Source organism: Diprion similis, chromosome 2, assembly GCF_021155765.1.
Source record: "Diprion similis isolate iyDipSimi1 chromosome 2, iyDipSimi1.1, whole genome shotgun sequence".
Lineage (NCBI taxonomy): Eukaryota > Metazoa > Arthropoda > Insecta > Hymenoptera > Diprionidae > Diprion > Diprion similis.
This window is the reverse complement of record NC_060106.1, coordinates 17,394,237-17,420,117: the sequence shown is the minus strand read 5'-3', so window position 1 is coordinate 17,420,117 and position 25,881 is coordinate 17,394,237. Positions and strand designations below refer to the sequence as shown.

At 44.4% G+C, this 25,881-nt stretch overlaps 1 protein-coding gene across 3 annotated transcripts; it reads left to right on the top strand.

The window, feature by feature from the left end:
- The first annotated feature begins 12,555 nt into the window (after nt 1-12,555).
- On the top strand, nt 12,556-25,819 carry LOC124416009 (growth arrest-specific protein 1-like). 3 transcript variants are annotated; one of them, XM_046896809.1, is made up of 5 exons: nt 12,556-12,688; nt 22,188-22,454; nt 22,577-22,788; nt 22,985-23,286; nt 25,485-25,819. In XM_046896809.1, the coding sequence occupies exons 2-4, from the start codon at nt 22,191-22,193 to the stop codon at nt 23,280-23,282; spliced, it is 774 nt and encodes a 257-aa protein (XP_046752765.1). In that variant the 5' UTR covers nt 12,556-12,688; nt 22,188-22,190; the 3' UTR covers nt 23,283-23,286; nt 25,485-25,819. The 3 variants fall into 3 exon arrangements, with proteins under 3 accessions (XP_046752765.1, XP_046752767.1, XP_046752766.1); XM_046896811.1 differs by lacking the exon at nt 12,556-12,688 and adding an exon at nt 20,917-20,962 and having other exon boundaries at nt 22,185-22,454; XM_046896810.1 differs by lacking the exon at nt 12,556-12,688 and adding an exon at nt 21,620-21,797.
- The last annotated feature ends 62 nt before the right edge of the window (nt 25,820-25,881 follow it).

Here is a 25,881-nt window from a genome sequence, read left to right as displayed (position 1 = left end):
AACTTTGTGAAAACACCCTCATCATTGTTGCGACTTTCGGACCCCCGTCGCCCTGGTCCCTGGGGCGACACATAGTGCAACAAAGGAATCGACATAGGCATTAAACCCCGAAAACGCTGAAGAATAGGAAACGCTTTCGGTGAAAATCCAAAAGTAATCGGGAATGGCGCACGGTCACTTTGAAATTCTATTCGCAAATTTTGGCCAAGGCTTAACGACCATTACCTGAAATTTCAAAAGAGCAGTACGATTGTCAAGCGTAACATTCATTTTCAACGGGGATCATTGGACTGCAGGTTTGCTAATAACATCGGTCAAAAAACCAACATCCGGAAAAGGAAAACGACCATACCAAGTCTACCGAAGAAAAAAAAGGGCAAAAAAAGGAAAAAAAACATGACATCGATTGTGGATTTTTTCTAAACACGCGTTTAGGATCACCTTACCATCTGCAGGTACAGGATCACAACTCATTGTCGTCTCAAGGATTGAGTGATGAGTTTTGTAATTTCATACTTGGAAGGGCGGATCTCGATGCACTCGATTACCTTCACTGGCCTTTGCATCGACGCTGGTTCAAAGATGTGCGCGCGATGCGAGTTTTAAGGTTTCTCAATTTCTTTCAAAGTTTCGTCCCCGAATAGGAGCTTGGTGCTGAATGGCGAAACCCAACGCGTTTTTAGGCCTTAACCAAAGCAGCTTTCTGAGGCCCCTTATAGAAATTGCTTTCGAACCCGAAACCCAATTCATCTTGAATTTCAAACGAAGCGAGTTAAAAGACGTCTTTGTTATTGTCTTTTGCGATCTGTTCGCTTAGCAGTCGTCGAAACAGCGGGGCTTCTCACCCACCAGAGTGCAGACTCTCACAGGGAGAGCCATTTTCAATGGCTGCGGCTAGTAGATCGTCGAGGGTTCATGTTCCCACCGAAGAGTATTACACGAACTGCCAGAGACCGTCAGAGGGCTGTTTTGTATCAAAGACAAAGAATTTATTCTTGCCAAAGAAACCCGTAATTGACTGTACTTGAAATTCATTCACCTGCCAGCTGACTAACCTGCGTCGCACGCAAGAAGAAAGCCTTCTCCAATTTACTTCTCACCAATTTCGTAGCCGGGGGGTTGTGCAATCATGCACAGAAAAACCAAGACATTATCACCGATGATTACGTTTTTATTATGTTCATCAAATTTTTTACAGACATGTTTTAAAATTTTTCGGACACAAGCGCATTAATCACGGTAAAATCTTACAAGTGAAAGAAATTTTTCGATCTTGTATGAAAAAAAAAAATATCACCCAAAAACTTGGCGAGTATTACAGAATTGAAGCTAGCAAAATTACAACATGGCCGTCGTCAATGCGCTTGCGATTTTATTTTAGTCATACTATTATTTCTAGCACTCGTACGTGATCGAACGCTCTTTCACATTGGATATAATTATGGTGAAACAGTTGATCGTCGTCTTTCTTCTTGCGATGTAAGCTCATGAACTGAAAATCCTGCTTGAGAAATTAACGTGCTTGTGCACACGAATACATACTCACGGTCAATATAAGGAGTTACGTAATCGAAGCGAAAAAAGAGGTTTTATCCCTCTTCCATTGGATTTTTCACGGAGGGGATGATTTCATAGTCACGCATGTTCTTTTCTTTTTCCACAACAGATAGAAAATTCTGAAAGGGATCTTCGATGTCTGAGCTGCAGTATCCTTGGCGTTGAAACGTGACTGTTTGAAAGAACGTACGTCTCAGCTACGAAGGTCTGCCTACCGCGGTCGTAAAACAGACACGCGATATAAAAAGTCGTCAGCCTGCACTGCCTCAGGACGAAAGACGTGATTATTTTTAACGACAACGTGGAGCCCAACCGATGCAGATGATCTGCGACAGTTGGGGAGCCCCAGCAGGACTCATTCAGGGTTTTACTATAATTTCAGGCATTCTGGGACTCGGGGTCCTGGGAACAAGGACTCCACAAACGGTATTATATTTTTATGGATTTAGTCGTCGGGATAATCGTTCGAAAGCCGCGCTAGCTTCACCCAACCGTAAAGAATAATAGTATATTAATATTACTTCGAAGAAACGCGAGATTGAATTACATTATAAGCAGAAACCAGCCCAGCTACCTTGAGGCGCTACCAAGAATCCAAAAATTATTAGGGGCCACTGCTTGCATGGAATTACTCCAATAATTGAACTCAACCTCCGAGAAAAAAGTGGGCAACGTTTGGCTAAACAATTGAGTCGCATTACACCGATTTCGTTCATTGTTGAAATTATATTCGATCCTTCGCAGTGGAAATTTCATCTCACGAGTAATCTTTCCGGTTATATTCCTATGCCCCGTATAGCATTTGTAACAGAGTGAACGCACTAACCACCTTTATCACTGTTACTTCCATAGACTGAAGGCCATTCAACGGCTGTAAACTGACGAGAAACGATGCTTCAAACGTTTCTAAAGTCTTCTCTCGAGCTTTAAAGTCCAACGAACAAGAAAGAAAATACGGGATTACGACTATTCAAGCATCCATCGCGCATCTCTCGTAAGTCATGTCTAAAGGCAATGATACGGTTTTCAAAGAGAGACTGCTTCGCGTACAGACAGCAAAGAAATTTGACTTTTTCTCACAATAAGAGTCTCGAAGAGCTCGCAGGTTATCGCTGATTGAACCCATATCTTCTAAAGTTTGTGCGACACAGAAGGTCACAGAGATGATAAATTGGACCGTTGCTCGGACTCCAAAGAGTCAAAACCGGCTGTCTTCGTAACATGGAGCAAATGGAAATAAATTTTTTTGTCTTTCGCGCTGCAGCTGCCACAGAAGACATGAGTACCATATCCAAGAAAGACGGTCTCTACGCGTGTGTATGCATACCTTGCTCAGCGGACGAAGCTGTCATCGCCTAGATCGGCTTCGAGATTAAATCGAAGGGAGAGCAGAAGGCTTGAGGAGATAGAGGAGAGCTGAAGAACGAACGTAATCTTGGGACCCAATATAACGGGGTGACTGGCTGCTCCTCGGAATTAGAAATAGAGTCAGATAGGCTTTAGTCCGAAGGGAGTTGTCGGATCCATGCGCGTACAATGCCCGTTCGACGTTGCGTGGTTTGAGTTCTTTTCCCTCCTCCTGCTCCTTCATCTTATCCCGACTGCAGCGCAGTCCAAGGAACCTGAAGGGATTACCACGTCGCGACGTCGCGTCGCGGCGTCAAGTCGTCAAAGTGTCGAGCCGTCCGGCTGGCAGTTCCTCGAAGAGTGGTCAGTGGTCATACCTCCCGATGACAATCCCACGGACTGCTACCATCATTTACATTCACATGGAGTGAAATTACGATTCGCGCCGTATTCCGGTCCAGAAAGCGGCGCATTCCGAACGCTGTTCGATTTGTTGCGGATATCAGGATGTCGCCGCAGATTATCAGCCAGAGCTTGGAGGATTTTTGCACTCCTTATACGCGCGGCGTTACTTCCCGGAACGACTTCAGCTTCATCGGCTGACCGGTCCACCGGTTTTCAACGGCGCTTGTGGTTACGAAACCTTTTCATGTTTGCCGAACAATTTCCGTTGATTGGAGGTGTTATAAGTTACAACCTAACGACTTAATGGACGCCTCGTATAATTTCCAAGTTGTACGCTAGCTCCCTTCCTCCTCAGTGCCTTTTTCATTCCCCCAAGTCCAGATGAAGTAAACAAGTCGGTGTACACAGAAACACGTCGCCGTTGCTCCTTCTATCTTTTAAATTTTTCTCAATTTATTACCGATGGATACCTACTTCCCAAACCCGTTCCAAGACATTATGCCTTGAGAAGGACGCTGCGTCTGTAAATGCACACATCCCAATTACGGTGGAAATTCGTATCAACGTTCGTTATATATACCAAGTGGTTTCCCTGGTATGACTGCACGGCGGAGAATGGTCTTGGAGTTTAATAAGGGTCTAATAAGGCCGTCAATAAAAACGGCTGTTGGAGTAGTTTGGGTCATTTGAAAGGCTCGCCCGTCGCAGTAAGGTTGATCGGTCCTTATCTGTACGAGACTGCAGCACCGGCGTCCAAAGGTGTTTGGCTTCCTGATCTAAGCGTCGCCGCCTAACGAAGGAAGATTTCTTTGTCCTACGCTCGAGGCTCCTCATAGTCTTCATCTTCTTCTTTCACGGCACCGCTTTGTACGCGCCGACCGAACGGTCCCGCGGCACACAACTCGAATCCCCGGTGTATCCTGACTTCTCGATGCCCGTTGGCGTCTTAATGAAGCAATCATCAAGGCCCGTCGCTTCCACCTCGCGCAGGTACAAAGCCGTATATTGAACATCGACAAGGAAACACGCACGGTCAACGGTTCCGTGTATTAGTACCCTGCACAGGTAAGCACTACCTGGCATTGAGAGGCGTCGATAGAGGCGTGTCTAGGCTCGGCTATGTAGAACTCTGGTTGCACCGAACTGCATCCGCGTCTATCCGCCGACCCGACGCCTCTGACGTCTCCATCTTCACCGTGCTCGAGCGGTCAAAGTGAGATGCATCGCGGTCTCAGGAGCCCGGACATCACAAAGGAGATCCTGGAAGCGGCTCTGCAGGCTTAACTAGACCGGCCGGCAATCTACCGGTTCGCTTCTACCCACCGTCAAATCGTTCTCGAGTACTGAAGCCTGGAAAGAAAAGTCGTTGGGAACACTGTAATCATCCATGTAGATACGGGGAGAACGTTTTCTTTACTGTTTGAAGAAGAAGGGTCGTTCCTTGGCCCTTGCTATTCTTTTCCTTTGCATGCTACGCTGGTACAGTCGTCGTTAATGAACTAGAAAATGAGTACAAAATACAGGGACTCAAGCTGGAAATGCGAGGATCACGAGATAAAAAGATACCACATTTTTACTCAATATCAATTCCATTAATTATATATCAGTGCTCTCGATCTAGGGCCTTAGATGCTAGTGTACCGTCAATTAACTATGGTTTTATTCCTCCTCTTGTGAGACGGTTCGAATGAAAACCATCAACTTTGATATGTCGTGACTAAACCTACTTTTCCGATTGCCCGTCTAATCGGTATCCTCCGTACTTATGTGCTCGTTCAGCATCCCCCCAGCTATACCTCTAGCATGCGACGACTCTTTGGACCAATTATTTTTAATATCAGACCAGTTTCTTCGACCGGTAATTTTACCCGGGATTTTACCTCGACTCCTGCAGCCAACTCGTCGTTGCGTGTAGACCAAAAAGACTTGGACTTTCTCTCTATTCGTACATGTACGATTCATGCAACACATATCATAAGACTATTACGCTAACCGTGTCACCTCTTACAACATAACACCTACGTCAGCTACGTAACTACTTGTGACATTTGCAGGTTTCATAGAAATTTCAATAAAAACATTAATAATTGATACAGTAAATTACAGCACAATATTACGTATAATGTGTAGATGATGCTGAGATTGTGAGAGTCAAAAAGGCGGGTCAAGGAACGGCGAAAAATTCCCTCGCGGGTATAGAATCTTATTGGAGGCGCGTGACTGAGTTCGTGTTGCTGGCTATTAAGCCGACGTCGATCGCACGTTTTCAGTAGTGTTACGATCGTGGCGCGTCCGCGCTCCGTTTAGCATTCAAATTTGCACCGCTAATGCACTTTGCAGAGTAATCCTTTAGAGACGAGCGGTGCTGCAGTGCTGGAAGATCGTGTATCCCCGTTCGGTCTATTATTAATACGGTACCATAAATATTTCAGAGAGGTATAAAGATGCGATAACAGAAAGACCTGCTGGCTTGACTCCAGAACTTGCACTTGTCGTATTACCGACTGCGGCCAATAAGACCGCGTGAATAATCTCGTTGTATATGTAACATGACTCGAAAGTCATTCGTCAAAACATCAGTGACATCATCTATTTTCGTGAGAAATTTTTTCTCTTGCCCTTTATGTGAATGTGATTTGAAATCTTCTTCGGAGATAATTTCATATGCTGGTAGAATAAAGCGTGAGGCTGAAATTAGATGGATGAGACCCTTTATCTATGGGCGAAGATCGATTTCTTTTTTTTTTCTATCGGTGAATCACCTTACCAACTAAGGTTAGCTCTCGGCTCAATCTCAAATTTTTTTTCTTCGCATTTTTTCTTCTTCATAATTCGGACGGGATTCGTTTTTTTTTTTTTCTTTCATCTTTTTCACTCGTCATTCTTTTTCATACGTCCATAGTGCAAGGCGAAGCCACGGCACGCTTTTATGTCTCAATTATACTTAGAGATTTCAGATAGGAGATTTATGGCCCGAAATTACAGCGTTGCTATGCAAATTACAGCTTCCTATAATCACACGGTGCATCCTGTAGCCACAGGAAATCGATAAAACAGTTAACTACTCACGAGTAACATGTTTTTCGTTTGTTCGTAATTGTATGGCTAGTACTCTCCAACTTGTTACCCTGACTGAAAATAAAGTTTTATGTAATTCCACACGGCTCGACAGCCTGTAACTGAACAAATTGTTTATTTTTTTCTTATCTACTTTACTCCAAGATCGTGTAAAAGTTCACTCACCTCATGCGTAAATTTCGGTTAACAATGTAACCTGTTGCTTCTTATAAAAATACACAGTCATACAGGTCGATTCAAATCATCGCGAGCGTGCTTTTTGTTCCCGTTACGTACAAGAGAAACAAATAAGGACACTAAAAATTTTTCCCTGGTAGTCTTACCATCTTATTAGCCACCAGGGTGACAGCGGCCTGACATGTGTAGATCGTAAAATTAGATTTATAGGTACAATCGAATATCTATGAGGCTTATTTTAACTTTTTTCTTTTAAACCCGCGCTACACGTTCAGCAGCACTTAATACCTGACAGGGGGTTTTAAATTGAGATTTCAGTTCTTGATTTTACTTTAAATTCATTTATCACGGAACGATTTCATTCTCGTGATTAAGAATTTATAGCGAAGATATAGGTGTAATGTGAGTGTGTTAGGCAGTAGCCGAAAGTATTAATCTGCAGCCATGTCCACTTTCCTATATCTTTCGTTTGAAATTTTAAACTCTTACTATACACAGATACCGAACGAACCCATAATCATTGCCCATGAAATATAGGGCTATCAAGCTGCATCCTGTAAGACAACACAGATACGAAACACGGGGCAGAGTTGTTTCACTTTTCTCTTTCTATTCCCGAGAGATTTGTTGCAGCCAGACTGAGGAGACGAACGGAATCGAAGAACACGGCGGTCTAACCAGGGTGAAAGAAACGTCCATGCTTTTACGTCGTGGAAGGTTAAGCCAGTCGAGCGCCTCTAAGTGTGTCTGTTGGACACCTTCCCAGGAACACTGCGTCGCTACAGGGGTCCTTAGAATCCTGGCCGTGACTCCCGTTCATCCCGATACACTACACGAACCGTGGACCAGGATCCTTCCCCAAAAACCTGCACAGTTAAATCACTCCCATATGATATGAACTGCTTTCGCAATTAGATGAAAGAAATACATATTTTAAAAGTATATTGTTGATTTTTGCAAAAATTCCTTTCCAAAACACTATTTATGCGATCTGTAATTGTAAAAACATTTAATAGAAGAATCAAGATTTCGGCACAAGATGGCTGCCATTCACACGCTTCAAATTTCTTTTCGGCTGTATAATTAGTTCCAGCACTCATCAATCGTCGAGAAGTATTTCACGCCAAACATAATCATGGCAAGACTGGTTTAGGCACAGTCTAGCCTGTGATAGGAGCCTAGAATACGAGAATTTATCCTGCGAAATTTTCTAGTGTCTATGTACTTTCTGCGCATGACTCTTCAGCAAGACGAAGGACGCATGAAGTTAACTTTTTTAAGATGGAACTACGCTCCATAGTTTGACGGACCCAGGCGTTCCAGGACCAGTAGTATTCGTGCGTAATAATTTGTCTTGAAGCGTGAACGTGAAAAACATCGAGTTAAAATCATTGAAATGAATGGAAAAGTGGGTAAAATTGTAACAGATGGGAATTGCTTGTTCAGGGCGTTATCGTGTTGTATTCGGAATAATCAAGAGAATCACCTAAAGGTATACCTACAGAAAATTATCCAAATAAAAAAATCAAAAATCAGTGAAAGTATTTGATTATCCTACCAACCGATTTCAATCGCATACGCAATGAGCAAACCCTGGGCAATTACAGTTGTTACAGCAGCGTAAAATTATCGATTAGCTTGAGCAGTTTTCAGTGCAGACAATGACGCTGTTCAGCACGTATGTGGTAATTGACTGTAATTGCGCGATCAGCGCAAGGCTTACGGTTCACGCACAATACCCGTCCTGCATCAACGTGTGGCAGTGCATCGCGTTGAAGATGAGTATTTCTTCACATGCTTTGGCAGCCTATACATTACGCGAACAGGGTATGAAGCCACAATCGCATGGCACTAAAGTTTAATTGTCTCATTATTGGTTGGCAGTGCGCCGGTACTCTCGGCATACGAATAAGCGTCAGTTAAACCGCGATGCCATTTCGCGATGAATAGGTATTGTAATTTGCTCCTGCACGTTGCAATTTTCTCACGTAAGTTACGCGCATGCTTCCGATCCACGGTCCTGCGTTGCTCTCTCCTCCCGTTATCGGACCCTAAGCGGTTACCGGAAGTTAACATCACTCATCGCAGGCTGCATCAATCGCTGCATGGTGTCCATCATCAACTTGACACGTGCCACTCGACCGATCGTTGGATCTACGAACGGTGAATAAAATTTCCTTACCACCGCACGTCCTGAGGCTGAACAATTCGTCGGACAAAACTCCCTTCCACGATGAATTCGGAATTACATTCTTCCTTGGTAGTAGATACTAGGCGATGCGGTGCTTCGACAACGGGCCTTATAGACAAGGCTGGAGGCGGACAAACTGCACTCTTCCATGCAGCGACTAAAAATGCACCGAGTGCGTTCGTTCGCTCTGTTATTCGAATCGCTTAGCGAATCAGAGCACGCCAATCGTAACTTTGGATCGAGTGATTTATCGGCATTGACGCAAGACTGTGGCCTGTAGTGTGTAGACACATCCATGTGCACCTGCTGCGGCTAGACGCGCATCCTAAGTAGTCGACGAGCCAGTCTCATACCGATGATGAGTTACGGTGAGACGGCGCCGTGATACTTCCGAGAGAAAACCTAGAAACATGAAGCCGAGAGAGAAGAAATGAGAGAAAATAAATAACACAGACAACGTTCGACGCTGAAGTCGTTACATTGCGTTTATTTTATCACACTCCTGATGTCTGCCAACCGTATTTCTTAACGATATTAGAGACCTTGCAACTCCAAAGAGCTGACTAATTTGTCAGTCAGTTCAACACTGGCTACGACTCAATAATTGTCACACCGATTGTTCCTCGCGAGAAAATAAATTCTGCCTCTCTGACGCAGATCGAGAAGTTGTAAGTTGCTTATTGTAACCACCAAAATATGTTTTTCTTCGACTTTTACACACATTTTACAAATGTAATACTATAGTTTAATTTCAAACATTTCTCGAGTTTCAATAATCCCTATGAATCCTGTACCCTAATAATTATTACAATGCGCCCGAACCATACAGCTGCTGGAGTTATGTACCGCCTTTATCGCGATTTCTCTACCAAATCGGACACACGATACGCATGCAGATTTATCAGCAGCGACAGATGCTTAGATAAGGGGAGGAGAGGGCATCGAATATCTGCGATAAAATTTATTTAGGGTATCAAATGATACCTGACGGATCACGTGTTATCTGCGATGAAAAGAAGGGAGCCTGGATGATCGTGATCGCGGTGATAATGAATGGTTTGAAAAACCTGGACGCATCGAATCTGCAACATCACCCTGCATCTGGTCCACGGTATCAGTCGACAATTCGTGTTTTTTTTTTTTTTTAATTCTTTTTTCGGTTTACTCCACTCATATTATTTCCTCAAGTACTTCAGAAGCCGATGGAAGATTAAGGTTGTTTGTTCAGTCCGTCCTGCTCCAGCACAGCTCGTCAGGTATAGCCATATATATTTCTTTCACTCCATCCCCCCTTCTCTCTGATTATAATACTCAAACATTTCACACACAGTTGACACCATATCGTTAATTATTTGTCAACTTCTTTCACCGGCCAGTTTCAGAGTCCAAGTTTATCGGTGGAAACCAATTAGCCGAATGATGATTTTTTCAAATATTTACTCGATTACTTGGCGCAAGATCGCCGCCTGACCGAAGTTAATATTCAGCTACGAAAGTACTTCCGACGTGACGGCGGAAGAAGATGAAAATAAAAATTACGAACAAAACAAAACTAATAATAAATATATACAGACAAGTGTATACGCATGGCCGTTATGCGCGAACGAGAGTATTTGAGGGAATGTTTGATCGTTGGCTTTAGGATGCGCGTGCCGCGGTTTGCTTAGGACACCTTTGCGTGAACGTTTTGCTCTTCCTTTTTCCTCTCGTCTCTCATCTCTCTCATCTCAGCCCTCAGATCTCGGCTCTCTCTTCTTCCTCGACCACTTCCACCTCCATCCTCCTCAACTACTCAGTTCTACACGCTCTTCTGCTCAGGCCTCCTCCTCCTCCACCTCCTCCTTCTTCTCCTTCTTCTTCTTATTCTGGCAAGATGACGTTTGTTTCGCTTCAGCTTCGTCGGGTTGGGCCTGGGTCTGGGCCTGGGACCATTGTCCTGCCGAAGGCTCGAGCGCCCTACCAAAAAGAGATAGAACAGTCCCTTTTCTGCGGTTCTCAACCTGTGTACACTACGTTTTAGCCTATGCAGGCCGGCAGCGCCTTGAATTGAAGTCTTTTCAAATTCTAATGCACAGTCTGTTGAACCTGCGAGGTTTTTTTTTACCAGTCTGAGTCCTTCACGCTAGTTTCTACGTATATGTAAACACGCATGCGTATCGGTTTTGCTATATTCTCCTATCGTATCTTCCTTCGATGTAACTTGATACGATGGAAATAAAACACGCGGCGACGCCTTGACTCCGTTAGAGAACCGACGAAGAAGAAGAGATTGAAGGACGTCGGCTTTTCGTGTCAATCCCGATATTTTCTTCATACTTTAACGCCTCTATTCCGCCGCATCTCTACGTCAACCGTGCAAATTGACCTTTAACAACCGAGTCGACAGTTCTGACTCAGATAAGATCAAACTACACGAGCCGCTCCATGATGCCAGATTTAAATGCTACCGGAACTTAGCTTCATCTCTAATCAGCCGAAAAATGTTGTTAGTTATTGTTTTTTCCATGAATATTCCAACGACCAGGCATCTTTTTCTTTCTCGCATTTCACGATGATTTAGACGTGATAACCTGATACCGTTCACACCGTTTCTTCTAAGAAATACTACTAATGGTCCTCTGAGGCAGCTGTGGTGATTTGACACCTGGCCAAATCGAACAGTTTATTCCGGACTTTCATGGTGATTAGAGAACTGGCCCGTTGCCTCGGGGGTCAGAGGCTCGACTCTATAAGTGGAAATTAATTGAATCTCCAATTGTAGACATCGGTACAAAATCTTACTAGTTTCTAGTCTTTTTTCCGATGTAGGTACCGAACTGACAATGAGTATGCTTAAGTACGTAACCATCGACAATCGGACAGACATGTTAATCGTTCGTGTAAGTATTTCGTCCACTAGAGATGTTCGTACCACTGCAGTGTCAACGGACTCGAGTATTGCACGAGGTCCAGATAACGTTTGAAAATAACTTTCGCGAAGCGCGCTTTACGGTAGGTATTACATAGTGACGAATTTACGAGTACCGTACAACGACACACGTATGCGGTTACATATAACGTACATTAGACGTGGACAGATGGTTATTCACAGATTCATCGCTGACGTGAGCATGATGCAGGTAGATATAAATACCAACAAAAAATTCTAGCACCTTGTACGTAGGTTCGTGGCTCGTAAAAGTAGAAATAAAAATAAAACTCAAGTTGAAAAACAAGAAGTAGAAGAAGACGCGCATATGCGCGTCGCACCTGAGGGGCTGAGGCAAAATATAGCTGAGAACCCCGGGACCCCGTTCCCTCTAAAAGAGGAGGGAAATGAGGGGCTAAGGGGAGAGGGAGCTTCGTCCAAAGGCGGAGAGGCGGGTGGCCTGGAGCCCAAGCGCTGGTATCTCAATCAGGCAAGGGCCACAGGTTGGGGCCCATGGACTCCTGCGGGCGGAATGGCGGGGGACGAGGAGTACGAGGAGTACGAGGAGGCCTCGACTCGAGACCCGACATCAACTCACAACTCAATCTAGTCCGACAGAGTCCGCGGTGGAGTACGCACGCAAGATTTTTCTCCGCTTACCACGACGCGAATACCGCGCAGCTGCAGGAACAGGCGGCTTTTTGACTGTCGTGCGATTTGAATTTTCCCGCGCGAAGACTGGCCTTAGACAACCGTTGAGTGTTTGAATATTTTCGAACTATTGAACGTTGGTATTTCGGGGAATCGTAATTATTCTTGATCGACGTTCTACCGGTGTTTTCGTATTCAGACGTTCACATCTTCTCCGAGACTGCGAAGAAGCCGCAACGAGGAGATATCCGTTTTTTCTTAAACTACGTTTCTGACAAATCCTTGATAATCGGTAACTCGGTGATGGTTTAACATTTGTGAAAGTGTCTGGGGAAAACAATGTGATAGCGAACACTAGAAGTATATAATCCAAGGTAAGGAAAAGCTCCACTCGTCATGAAATAACTTGTGAAACTATACTTCAAGGTCTTTTTTCAAATCTTCAAGCCTTTCTTTACACGGTTTATAATTGGAGTTTGCATTTATCGCCGATATCAATTTCAGTTCGACCACATGTTCGTTCGAACACTTGCTATAGACATAAGCGGAGCGATAAGTACATATTTGATAAATTAAGCTTTACCTCGAGTAAATAAAGAGAAAGAAAAGTGGCTCCCATAAAGGCATCTACATGTTCCAAATAGTTGTACAAACAATCGACGTTCCGATCGTGTTTAATAAGGCATATTTACCAAACATTGAAGAAGCACGTATTCGGGTACGCGCGATTCGATGTTAGCTGTCTTCGGGTCAACCCACGCATTACTTAATTAACTGTCAGATTAGTTACGATGCTTGAGCGTATAGTTTATTCAACAAGTTAATAAAGTGAACGCGTAACGGGTATAATGAATATGAGCGGCGGGAGAAAGCTTGAGAGTAAAAAAAATCACGTGTAGGACGAAACGAGTCTGACAAAATGTTGAGAAGTTGTTCAGCGGCTATGATAATACTTACTGTGCGACTGAACAATTAAGCGAATCACAAGGCATTATGCATCGATTTAATTGTATCAATTTGTCACTGTCATCGCGGCTCGATCGATCGGTACAACCAAATATCATTGATCGACAACCACATTTGGTTGATTTGCATAATTTGCCTCTAGTCGCAATGGCCGCTTCAGTGACCAAATAATGTAATCACGTATCGAATATATTAACGAATCAGGCCGCAAACATATTAACTCAATTAGATTTCCTGCGTTGGCACGAACCGATCATTCGTGGCAAGCTCTCTGTGATGGTGAAGTCGAACGGTAATTGAAATTCGTCAAGCGCTGCTTCGGTCGGGAACGACGATTTCAAATGTCAACTTACAATCATTGCACGTAGATGCCAAGGTCTCGAATCTCAAATCACCGGCAAAACGTCATCTTGAAAAACATCCTTTGTTGCACTGCTGTACATTTTTATTTTTTTATTTTTTTTTTTATTTCACCGACGCCTATCAGTTCTGTTGAATAATTTTCCAAAGAAAAGGACGTTTAACTAATTCGAAGCAAAGCAAGTACATTTTCTTTAACAGTGTAACGTAAATTATACGAGCCAAATTTTCAGTTCTCGAGCATTCATTGAAAGCGAAATCATAACTACATTATTCTTGATGGAATTCTGTTTGGTATTAAACAGGATTCAACAGGTAAATTTCGAAAGTGATGGCAAACCTAAAATGAAGTTGGAACCGTGCCAAGGACGGTCACCTTGATTTTGGGTTAGCAATCATTCAATTTACTTGTCTCTTCTTCCCATACCTTTACTTTAGTCCTCGACTAACTATTTGAATTTGGAAAATAATATCAACACCGTAAGTTCGAAAAGTTCATGTTCATTTTACACATGATTCACTCTTGAAAACGGGACTATTTTGACAGTTTTGTTTACGACAGGGTATGAACTGCGATTCTACGATGTAGCAGCAGTAGTAGTAGTAGTAGGAGTAGTAGTAGTAGATAGTAGATAGGTCCATTACGTGAAACCGGACCTGCAGGAAGAGCGTGGATCCATCGTTTACGTTACATTACGGCCCTCGGGGGCGTCAACGTCCAAACGTAAAGAAGTCAACTCATGTACAATCCGAGGATATGACCGGCTGCGTGGCACCTCAAGGTAGTTAAATGGCGAGCGGTTCAAGCCTGAACCGGATTACCTAGAGCTTCATACCGCGTTCCTAGCATCGCATCGTGGGCGGGTTTAGAAGGTTGACCGAACGGTCCTTCATCGTTAAACCCGAGCGCGAGGAGCACTGACTTTCTCCAATATGTGTCGAACCGCGCGGTCCATCCCAAACGATACATCGCGGCGTGAAGTTGGAGTATTTCAGATAAATCTGTCGTAAATGGTACCGGGAACGACAAGGAGGATGAGGACAAGCGGTCTCATACAGCCCTCAACTCAACGTATAAGGTCGAGAGTGTGCCGAGTTCCCGGAGAGAGGCTTCAGTGTCTGCGGTACCGCTGCCATGCAGTGCAACGCTCGTTAGTCGAGCGACGGGCGAGAATCGAGATAAATTTATGTGTTCTCGTGCTAATGAACTTGATCCACATCTCCACTAACGTCCATACTCACTCTTCGAGATGGGAGGAGAGAGAGAGAAAGGGCACCCTGCACCACCGAGTAAGAGAGCCGTTCCGTTCCGTTCCGTGACTCTCGTGACTCCGGCGATTCGTGACTATCTGACTCGTGACAGCCTCCTCGTCGCAGCTCGAGCAGTAAGGTACCTACTTGAGACATAACTTATGCCGGGTGACTCGTGGCTTCCTGGGCACACGCGTTATGCATACAACCCCGCTAAGTGCAGCCGTTTACCTTGCGTTTGTTTGTCTCCTTCACATCTCTTCGCGCATACCTACCCTGGCGTGTGTGTATAGGTATACGAGGTGTCTAGGTATACACGAGACATGAGGTACCTGCCAGCCCGTCGCCTGGGGCCAGCTGTATAACCGTCACGGCGTTAAGGATTGCCCGCGATATTCTCCGACAGATAAACTCCTCATGGTGCACGGTACAGAGCGCCACTCCGTTCTCGGCTCGATTTCCCTTCACCTGAGCCTGCCTGTGCGGAGGTGGTGGTGCAACGCCTGCAACGCGGATGTAGATAAGACCTAGAGTTACATTTTGCCTCGACTAGACGAGGAGGTAGGGGACGAGAGCCGTTGGTCTTGTTGTTGCGTTTGTTTATCTTCAGGCGTATAATAACTCCAGCGATAAAGTACATCTCACGACGATCCTAACGCCTGCAGGGTACTTCTTTCAAGAACGCAATAATAAACCCCCTCCAGGGACTTTCATCCTGAAGGTGATGTCCTGGAGCGGAGGCGTGGGTGCGAGCCCGATTTGACGTCGTGAAAAAGGGAGGAAATCAACACGGTGCATACGGAGATGGTTGTCGACTTCGGTCGTTCCCATCTAGATTCAATCTCCGCCCACACGGCCCAACTATGTTTACGTTTAGGTACTTCAACCATTGGAGCAACTGGTTGCCGCTACTTCGTGCTGAAACATGACCTCTAGGGGTGGTCGGCCGACCGCGAACTGCAGCGATCATTCGCGCCTCGAGCCAAACGTCATCGGATCCATTACCCGCCTCAATAAAGTACCAAACCAGACGACAAGCTCGACCCTGTACACGAAACGTAAAAAAAGTTGCCTGATCAGAGACGATTCGATAGAGTGCACCATGGAAATGAACCTTCGGATCAATTCGCGATTGTTGATCATTGGAATTCGTTGTAAACCATCAGCGCATATTATCTTGGACGTTTTTTTCTTCTCCGTAAACAATTATATCACGTGACGGTGAAATCGGTGTGGTGAGATATTACGTTACGTACGGAAATGGATACCATAACAGTTTAAGGAAAAGAATCAGATTCGAAACGGCAGCTAGTGCGGAGAAATGCACACCTTCATAACATGGGATGCACAATCGTTACATCCGCCGCTTGACGTTCAATGTACACGATCTCAGACGCCCCCGGAAACGACAGTCTACCACCATGCAATTCCCATCTCTCACGACTTCCGACGTCTTAATCATAGCTTCTTTCATGCCTTGAAAAATTTTCCCGCTCAACGTTCAAAGCTATATATTTTCCATCTAATACCTTTTTGCTTTTCCTTTTCTGAGGACCACTTCCTCTGGATGGTTCTGGCTGCTCCGCAGGTTGAGGTACAGGTGCTGATAATCCTTCACGCTGACTCTCAGACACGGCGTCATCTGTTTTTAATAATAAAACCCGAGGTTTCCTCGCTTTTCTCGCCATGTTGGCGAACCCCGCTTGATTCCTCTTCGGAATTGGGCATATGCGCCGCTACGCAGCCGGCAGGATGCTGCCGCACAGACTAAGCCCCAGGCCTGATCCGGGGATAAGATCCTTGTAAAAAGAGAAAACCAGAGAGAAATAAAAAATAAAGATATCTAAAAAGTCTATGTAACGGAATTCACGCAGATCATTATTTACCCTTCAATTTCACCATCTTGCTCTGACTTTCCAGCTACTCTTTGATAGTTCTTGATGTTTCGCAACTTGATGTCTATTATTCCTTGTTCACATACGAATTCAGACCAGCTGCAAATATTTTTCGGTGATTCACTTAGTCGAGAGCAAGACTCTAGATGACCTTGAGTAGCCTCTACAGGCGGCTCTTTGTGCAGCTCTAAAAAAGATAGAATCTTAACAGAGAGACATCTTGGAAAGAGCCTTTCAGAGATCCGATGATTAATACTTCCTTCTATGTCTCGCGTGCCTCGGTGATGATGAGCGGGACTTTGAAGAATCGGTGAGACAACGTTGGTCTTGTTCACATGTCCGACATATCGTCTGTGGCAGAGGTAATTAATCGTAATATCTTACAATTCTAATTCATCGGAGACAGAATTTCTCCATCAAGATTATGCATTCGCCTACGACTGCTCCGTTTCACTGCGTAATACACGGCAGTCAAGGAATCGAAAAGTCTGCTTGATTGTGAGAGGCAGGAAGGAAATTATATTTATTAGACAGTCACGAGAGATGTGACTCGGTGCCGTTGAAGCTTTCAAACAAACAGTGAAATAAAAAGTGGCCGAGTTAGAGGGAAGATGCAGGGTACGTAGACCAGGGTAAAAATGTGGACAAAAATTTGTCAGGTGCACCGCAGAGACGTGAACGTGGAGAAGCCGCCCTGGAGGCTGGCCGCGTGCCAGGAGACGTCGTCACGCGTGCAGACCGCAGCCTCGACGGTCGTCGGTGGCGTTTGAGGGGTCGGCAAGACAAACAGACGAACGGAACGATTTGTTTGCGTCCCAATGAGATTCATCACCGCTCGAGTAGTTAGTCGAGTAGCTAATTCCTCCTTCCCCGCACCCACAATATACCCGCCATCCACCAAGCCACCGGCACTCTCCTCCCTCCTTCCAGCCCTTCTTTCCTTCCTTCCTTCTTTCCTTTTCCATCCACTCGCTTTACTCGCCCCAGAGCTAATATTTACATGGCGCTAACGACTACCTCAAATATTGTAAAACACTCGACATACTTGAGGCGACGGTGAGGTGCGGCGGTATATGAGACCGCTTGCGTCGACGTTAACCGAATGAAGCAATATTTGAACAACCACTGTGCAAATCGGTCAAACAGAACGAGCCTCGTCGTCTCTGTGTGTGTGTGCAAGTTATATGGATCATATTGTCAGAGTAAACAACCCTCTCAACGTTTCTTGGACGAGCTAAATAACCGCCAACAGCAGCCTGACTGAGCCGGAGTTTTACACCGATTGGCAAGACCCGGTGATGACCGCTCCAGAGGCTACCGGGTATAGCAATTTAGCCCTCGAAGGGCCGTTCGTTGTTCGTCGAAGTCGTCCGTGAAGCTCGAGCATTACGGAACGAGCGACGTTGAGAAACTTCTCGGGGGTCCGTGGTTGGGCCTGCTGGACCCTCAGCTTCGGGCCCTCGGATCGACCCACCGGAACGGCACAGACGTGGCAACGAGGGACAGATGGTCGGCTCCAAACTCCCAGTGATCTCCAACTCGGCTTCTCTCTTCGCTATAACGAACCGCCAACACTTGTTGTTGCCATCAAGCTTTCGAAACCTCTGCACGCGCTCCGGGTAATCAATCTTCTCCTCTTCTGCGACGGTAATTACCTACCAGTCTCTCTAACTTTCTGTGCATGACATCGGAGGAGCCAAGATAGAGGTTCTAAATAGCGAGGACCACGTTTATACGGATCATCGAGATTTTCATCTCGTCTAAGAATATTAAGAGTCGATCATTTTTTTCTCTCTTGCTGTTCTGTATACTCGTTTTTGAATAGGTTATATCACTTGTGATACTCATCGAAAACGGTGCCGATAAAATGTAACCCGATATTGAGAGACAAGGCTTGGATGATCCAATGATCTCAAAAAAGTGGAAAGATTATGTAACTCACAACCAGAGGCTCCCGGGCGACTTCTCGACGGATTGTTTGGTTGAGACTTCACTGGAGGAACTGAAAGCCCTTAAGATGACCAAAAAATGGTCCGGTTTTATTTGACCGTGTCTGGTACTGGCACTAAAGAATAGAGGAAATCTCAGCCCCTTATGTGGTCCATCGGATACGTGGCCAACCGAAATAAAAATCGTCATGGTTAGAGTTTAGAGGTCGCGGCGAATTCGTAGTCGGGAGCAATGGATAATCGCATTGTCAGTTTTCTTTGTTGTTATTTTCATTTTTATTTTTCACTCTTACACTGCGTCCGAAAAAATGGGCTAAATTCTGCGGCGTGGTAACGTTTTATTTGTTTTTTCGTTAGGCTCGTTCCAGTCAAGTATAAATTAAACGAATATGGCAGTGAAAACTCGGGGGAATATATAAGGAGAAAAAATTTGATACGGAGAACCTGCGGGGCTCTTATTGCTTTGTCATCGGGAACGTTCGACCCAATAAACTTAATCTTGATTTATTTTTGCCTGAGTGGTTGCGCCGGGTTCGAGTATACAGCTACGTCAACCAGAAAAAAGCAATAAATTGATCGCGGATATTTATGCCGTAAGCCAACTCCCTCGAATGAAACACTAATCAGCAATTTAGCAGCTTTGACTGAGCTTATAGCAATTTCCTGGACTGCAGTTCAATCATTATACTAGTACACATTTCCAAGTTCATGCGATTTTATAACTCAGTCAAATGGTTGGAGCACGTCGAGAAACATGAAAAATCAACATTCGCGAATTTAATGGATATATTATTAACACATATGGTGAACTTGATGAATTTCAGGTTGTTATTATCTCATTTTTATAACGTTGTGAAAAATCAGTTTTGTTTCAATTACCTTTATAGCTGCAAAATTCAGCGTCTGACTGATTAATTAATTATTGGACTTTGAAGAATTGGTAAGCCGTCGTAATTGGGCTGTGTGTGTGTGTAAAAAATATTGGTGCGTCAAACCAGTTATTCAGCAATATAGTTATAAAGATAATCAAGTTGACAGGTCTTACAAATTATTTGGTCACCAATTCCGATACATTTTGTTCCCATTGAATCGAGGCAACGTTTAATAGATTAGGGTTGTGGTCGTATTCGTTAATCCTTGTGAACATTGCGTGAAGCGTCTTATGTGGTGTCATCCTAACTATTTATGGTATCCCCGGCGTCAACGTATTTCTAACGTATTCAATTGAATTCAGCTGAAGAATATGAGATAATTACAACCCCTGACCCTCGTAACGTTTCCGTAGAAACGCGCGTTGCGTCGTCTGTACGTCCGCGACTGAAAAATGAACCGACCCAAAGACGTACGAGGGTTATTTGAATTTTCGACATTATTCAAACCCCCTGACAACAAAGACTTCCTCTAACTCTCTCTCTGCCCGACTCCGACAGCTCATGAGACTCCCTTCTATTCGTGGATGACGTATTTTTAGCGTTTAACTTCCAAGTGCCGGTGCTTTCTGAGACTACTACCACTACCAACAATCCGGACTGTCGGAGCTTCTCGCCTATCGGAAGCTGTGCCAAGGAGCCGGAGCCTTGGTTCCTGGGTCGATAAGACTCCTTCGACATTCTCTACAAATACGAATCCATACGCATGTTCCCAACTGTAGTACAAAGGGTGACAGTACATAGCGAACCCCGACCCACGTGGATGGGAACAGTAAACCCCAATCTTCGAGTTATGCCGGAGATTACATTAGGGTGGAGGACACAATGGCCAGACTAATTCCCCCGTACAGCAACAACGTCCGTAATTAAGTGACCGACAGTAAACGAAATCATGTGGCCGGTGCACTTTATCATGGAAGAGTCCCTTCTTTGAAGAAATAAAAATGAGAATACCCGAACCCGTTAAAAAATTTTACATTGACGACTACTTAGACTCAAGTTACAGGTCATCGTATGTGGTTATAAATCTCGAATATTCGTGACGTGTGGCTGCATGGCGAGTAAAGTACGAGGATGAGATGCATGCACACTCAACTCCGAACTTGAAACTTCAGACGCGTTGTCTGTTGACCTAGAAGATTGATAACGCGGGCTGATATTGAAATTACAGAAACTCGGTCGTTTGACACAGGTTCTGTATAGAAGACGCGATAAGTGGCTAGAAATGTATTGGTTATGTGCGGTTGCAATTACACACTGACAAGTATTCGGCTGCGGTGATCGATTGGGACGCAAATCCAAATAAAAGTTTCAAAAAGTAACTTACGTCAGGTCCATAATCCTCACGATTCACTGACAGAGCACCCATTATCCTGAATTTGTGGTTCACAGATTATTATCTCGACCATTCAAAGTAGCTCACTATTTCCATGATAAGTTAGAGGTCAGCAAACCGTAGAAACTTCCAAAGAAGAGGACGAACGGCGCGAAACTATGAATCTATAGAAACTATTCCAATGACTGTTAGTTGTACACCTTCCAAAGTGGATTCTTAGCGATTCAAGGTCACCGGTGTCGTCTGCTACCACCTATATGATCTTAGTACTTGCATGATGAAACCAATAAGAATTTTGTATTTGCTTGTTTATCCGTGTGTCAATTAAAGTTAGCAGCTCCCAAGCATTGACCTTCACCTCCATAAATTAGTGAAATTAAAATGATGTCTCGCTTGATAGTCGTATCATGTGAGAAATGGTGTTCACGTGATCATTAAAAAACATGCGAGTCGTCGGGCAATGGCACTATCGTGAGTCGATGCCGATTCGTGCCGCGAAACACGTAGCTACGCAAAAATTCTTTAGCGTATTCCGCAATCACTGTGTTTCGTACCTACACACACGCGTGTGTATCATCACGGAGATTCAGCAGTCTCTTTTGCGGGTCATTTTTCATAGCACAATTGTCGCGAGTTTCTCAAATACGAAAGAGCTCATTTATCGCTGAACAGTTATTGCAGTAGGTACCTTATACCTACGACTCGCGTTCCTTTACGCCTTTGGCTAAAACAGATTGAAGGGAAAGTTGTGTTCTCAGTGACATATAATCATTAAATTATACCGCACGAGACTCAAGGTGAGATTAAATACCACTGAAAATACCGGTCTTTAAACATTTTCGAACATTCCTTTTGCTGTAGGTACTCGACTTCATCCGAATGCGTACGTGGATTTATTCGTCACATTTCAATCTTGATAGTGAATCCTCTCGTATACCGCACTCGGTGCTTACGAACACTTTTATTACGTCTTATCGTAAGCTCTAGAGATACCGCTGAACAACTAATTACTTTACACCTTAGTATAACCATTACAAGTCCTTTCGAATAAATCTGTCGTGACATATGGATCGTAATTTTGAGCGTTACTGTATAAACTCACGCTTTTTAAACAGCACAAATGAACAGTCAACGATTACATTAATGTATCCCAACAATTCATTTAGATCATTGTCCTTATCTTCCAGGATATGATTCGTGGGGCGGAAAGGCTGCATACAGCCCTTGTTTCTCTGATCCTGTTAGCCGTCTGTACCACAAGTACCTTCGCTGTGATGCGCTGCGAGGATGCCAGGCTCCGGTGTGCCTACAGAGCCGGGTGCGGGATGGCCCTCCAGCAATACGTGACCAGATGTTCCTCCGTCTTGGGAGGCGTCGGCGGTGGCTGCCCCGAGACATGTCTTCACGCCCTGATCGCCCTGACCAGTACCGACGAGGGCAAGGAGTTGATGACCGTAAGTTCGAATCTTGGTTCATGATGGCTTCCAGTGATCTAGATACCTTCATCGATGGCATAGCAGACGAATGTCTATTCGATGATTGACCCCCGAGTCCAACCTCCGATTTCTACTTTCAGTGCAACTGTGCCCGGGATGATCGTCTCTGCGAACAGTCTAAGCAGAGGGTTGAAGTGTGTAGACCATCCGTGATGATAGAGATGAACAACACTAGGGTATCCTGCAGGATCGCTACCTCGATATGCAATGCCGATACTCTATGTGCGAAGGCTCTGGAGTACTACAATGGCTTCTGCGGGAGCATGTTTCACGGGAAAAAATGCACTCACAGGTAACCCTTGGACTGACTGTTACTCTTTTTCATTTTTTTAACCACGCTGCAGTGTGCTTTTCGTCTGTCCTCGAGCGACGGCAATAAGTGATTCGCATTCTCTCTTACAATTATCTTCAAAAGCTGTACTTACAATTTGTCTCCTTTTACTAGCGATCGAAGATCCCATGAATAAAGTGTCGACTTAATTTCGCAGGTGTCGTAATTCGATCAACATCCTGAGGCGCCAGGAGAAGGCCGCAAAGCTAAATACGTGTATTTGCGACGGGGCTGAAGACTACGACTGTAGAGGTATTCATCGGAATATGAACTGGCTATGCTTCGGAAAAATTCACCGTGATTATCACGATACAAAGAAAATTTTGGGTGATACACGATCCAACGAGATACTCAGGACTGACGCCAACAGTCGCGGCGCCGGCGTCGCGACATCCGTCGGCCGAACAACGACGGCCCTGGTGCCAATCTTCCTGCTCGCTCTGCTCGTCAGATAATGAGGTGATTTATCAAGGATACTTATCGATCAAGCAATATACTCTAATTCTGCAGGAATAAACGGCCTATTTGGTCTTTGCCGCCAACTCGTAGTTCAGTAGTAGAGTGCAAAAAGTACGATTTTTAGAAATGGAGTAGGATGTCCTCTATAAGACACGTACCGTTAGGATGTTGCGAAAAACCCTTTCGAAGCTGCCATTTTTTCAACATTGCGATAATTTCGGAGCTGTTTCGATCTCCGAAAACTTAGATTTAATCGAAGTCCAAAACGATATATCAAAAAATCAAAGCTAACAGACCTTTTGCGAGACAAGACTATCCCAGCGACTGGACATTTAGTAAACGAAAAGGAAAACACACAACCGGAAACGGTATTTCTTTACTCTATTCTTTTATTCTTCACCTCGTGATCGTAAGTTACTCCATCATCCGATGTTTACGGTTCATTTTAACGACCGATGATAGATTTTAATAGTAGTGCTATTCCACGTTCTCAAATATTTATCACAGTAGTAAAATCGTAGTAAAATTTCGAGACGCTGTTGACGAGAATAGACCATGGCAAAGATGTCTATCTGTGGGTACTGGCTATCCGGGAAGACTTGTCCTGCCCATAAGCGTGAAGAAAACTGTTTTTTTCCTTCTCCCCGATGTTTTCGGAACTAGATATTTGCCAGAGGGTTGACAAGACACAAGACCGTGCGGTCTTCGACGTAATACCGCACGTACGTTCGCAAGGAATTAAAAAAGAAAAAACACGGGGAAGAAAAAATGATAACGCGATATTGCGAGGGCATTTTCGAAGTCGTAAACGCGCAAAACGGACACCGCAACAACCGTGCAGCGGTAAAGACGTGTGTATACTTGTACGATGTGTAGGTGTAACCGAACGAGGAGAGAGACATAAATCACCCGCGCGGATCCAGGGATTAAATATGCTTGCAGAGAAATCTTGACGACCAGCGGACGTACGGAAATAAGTATGCGTTTGTGCCGGAGGCACAGGCATGTGTGCGTGTCTATATGGCTATGTGGCTACGTATGCGTGCGTCCAACCATAGGAGAAGACGAGAATGCGTTGTATGCGCACACGCTAAGGGATCCCCCATATTCGTGTTGCGGGCGTGGGTTGCTGCTGCCTCTCTGCAGAGGTATAGACGCGATAGCTTCTGGGTTTTCTCGACGAAATCGCGCCTCACACAGAGCTGAAAAAGTTTTGACCGTGGCGTAACTTACGTATATATTCTAAAACTACTGCAGCAGCATCGCGGTTCAACTTCCGGTTCGTATTTCGGCTGTACAGCTCAGTCTCAGCGGCCACGTTGTTCGACTCCTTTTTCTCTAATTCGCTCTTTCCGGTGGACACCTGCCCTCCTCAGCGACCATAAGCGTTCCTCTAAGTTCAGTCGAGGTTCTATGTTTTTTGTTGTTTTTCTTGTTCTTTTTTCTTCCTCTTTCTTCATCATCCACACTCACGCACACACGTAGGTACTCGCTAGTTTTTGTTTGTTCTAAGAACAGACCGCACAAACACGTGCACGATTATGCGTAGGAACAATGCCCACGTGAGCCTAATCTTTTTCGTCGGGGATAACCAGAGGATTTCGATAACGAGCTCGACACATTTACGCGCCATGGGTTAGACGAACGCTTGCCAAAGATGCAAGGGGTATTCTTCTGCGCTCTTTGACGATGGGTTCACTGCATGCTGCCAGTGCAGATGATGCTCTCCGAAACCTGCGCCGACGACTAATGGCTGGGGCCAGGTGTTTTCTTAGGAGTAGAGCAGAGATCGGTCCTGCAGACACCGTACCACAAAAGTCGTTTGATAGCCATGCCCTTCTTCTTTCTGTCTCCGCCTCGCTTCACCTCATCTCTTTCATCGACTATGTCATTCTACCGGCATCCAGTTGCGTACTGCTAAGTAGGACCTGGACTGATGGAAGTTACCGTATCCTGGGGTCGTGCAAAATGATGAGTAAAATGGAGCGCTTCTTTAAACAGATGAATAATAAACTTATAGCTTAAAAAGTACGCTGATATTCTGCGTGTAAGGTACGCGAGGCTTATGATTTTACGTATCGATGTGTATTATAGAGGGTGTCTATAGTGAATAACTGTTGAAGTAGAATTAGCTAATTGTAAGTTTTACTTTGATCTTTCAAATAATCCAGAGTATTTTGTTATCTATTATTTTACAGACGACCAAGGAGAAGGAAGCGCAACGAGTTCTCAAACAGTATTCCGTGAGTGAAGACCAAAGACTCAAAAGATTACCAGTTATTTAGTGCGTTTAGCAAGTCGGCGGCGAGAGAACCAATTTAAACCTTACCGCCACGTGTTAGACGACAAATAGTATACGATAAAGCTACCAATTGATTACGATTACACGCGCAAAAGGGTAGGAAGAAAAGTAAATAAAAATTTTTTTTATCGTCTACAGAAGGAGAAAAGAAAGAGAAATTCTTGAGCGAGGTCGACGTAAGGTTCATACTTTGTAACTGCGTCAGAATTTTTCTATCATATATGTATACTGTAAATTTCGATAAGTGTATCATAGAGTTTTAAATGATAATTATTATTTTAACTTAATTTATA

Bases quoted from the DNA above. Each gene is read 5' to 3' on its own strand.
- LOC124416009 (XM_046896809.1), top strand. From the start codon at position 22,191: ATGATTCGTGGGGCGGAAAGGCTGCATACAGCCCTTGTTTCTCTGATC. The intron at 22,455-22,576 runs GTAAGTTCGAAT...TTCTACTTTCAG, and splicing joins AGGGCAAGGAGTTGATGACC to TGCAACTGTGCCCGGGATGA. The intron at 22,789-22,984 runs GTAACCCTTGGA...TTAATTTCGCAG, and splicing joins GGGAAAAAATGCACTCACAG to GTGTCGTAATTCGATCAACA.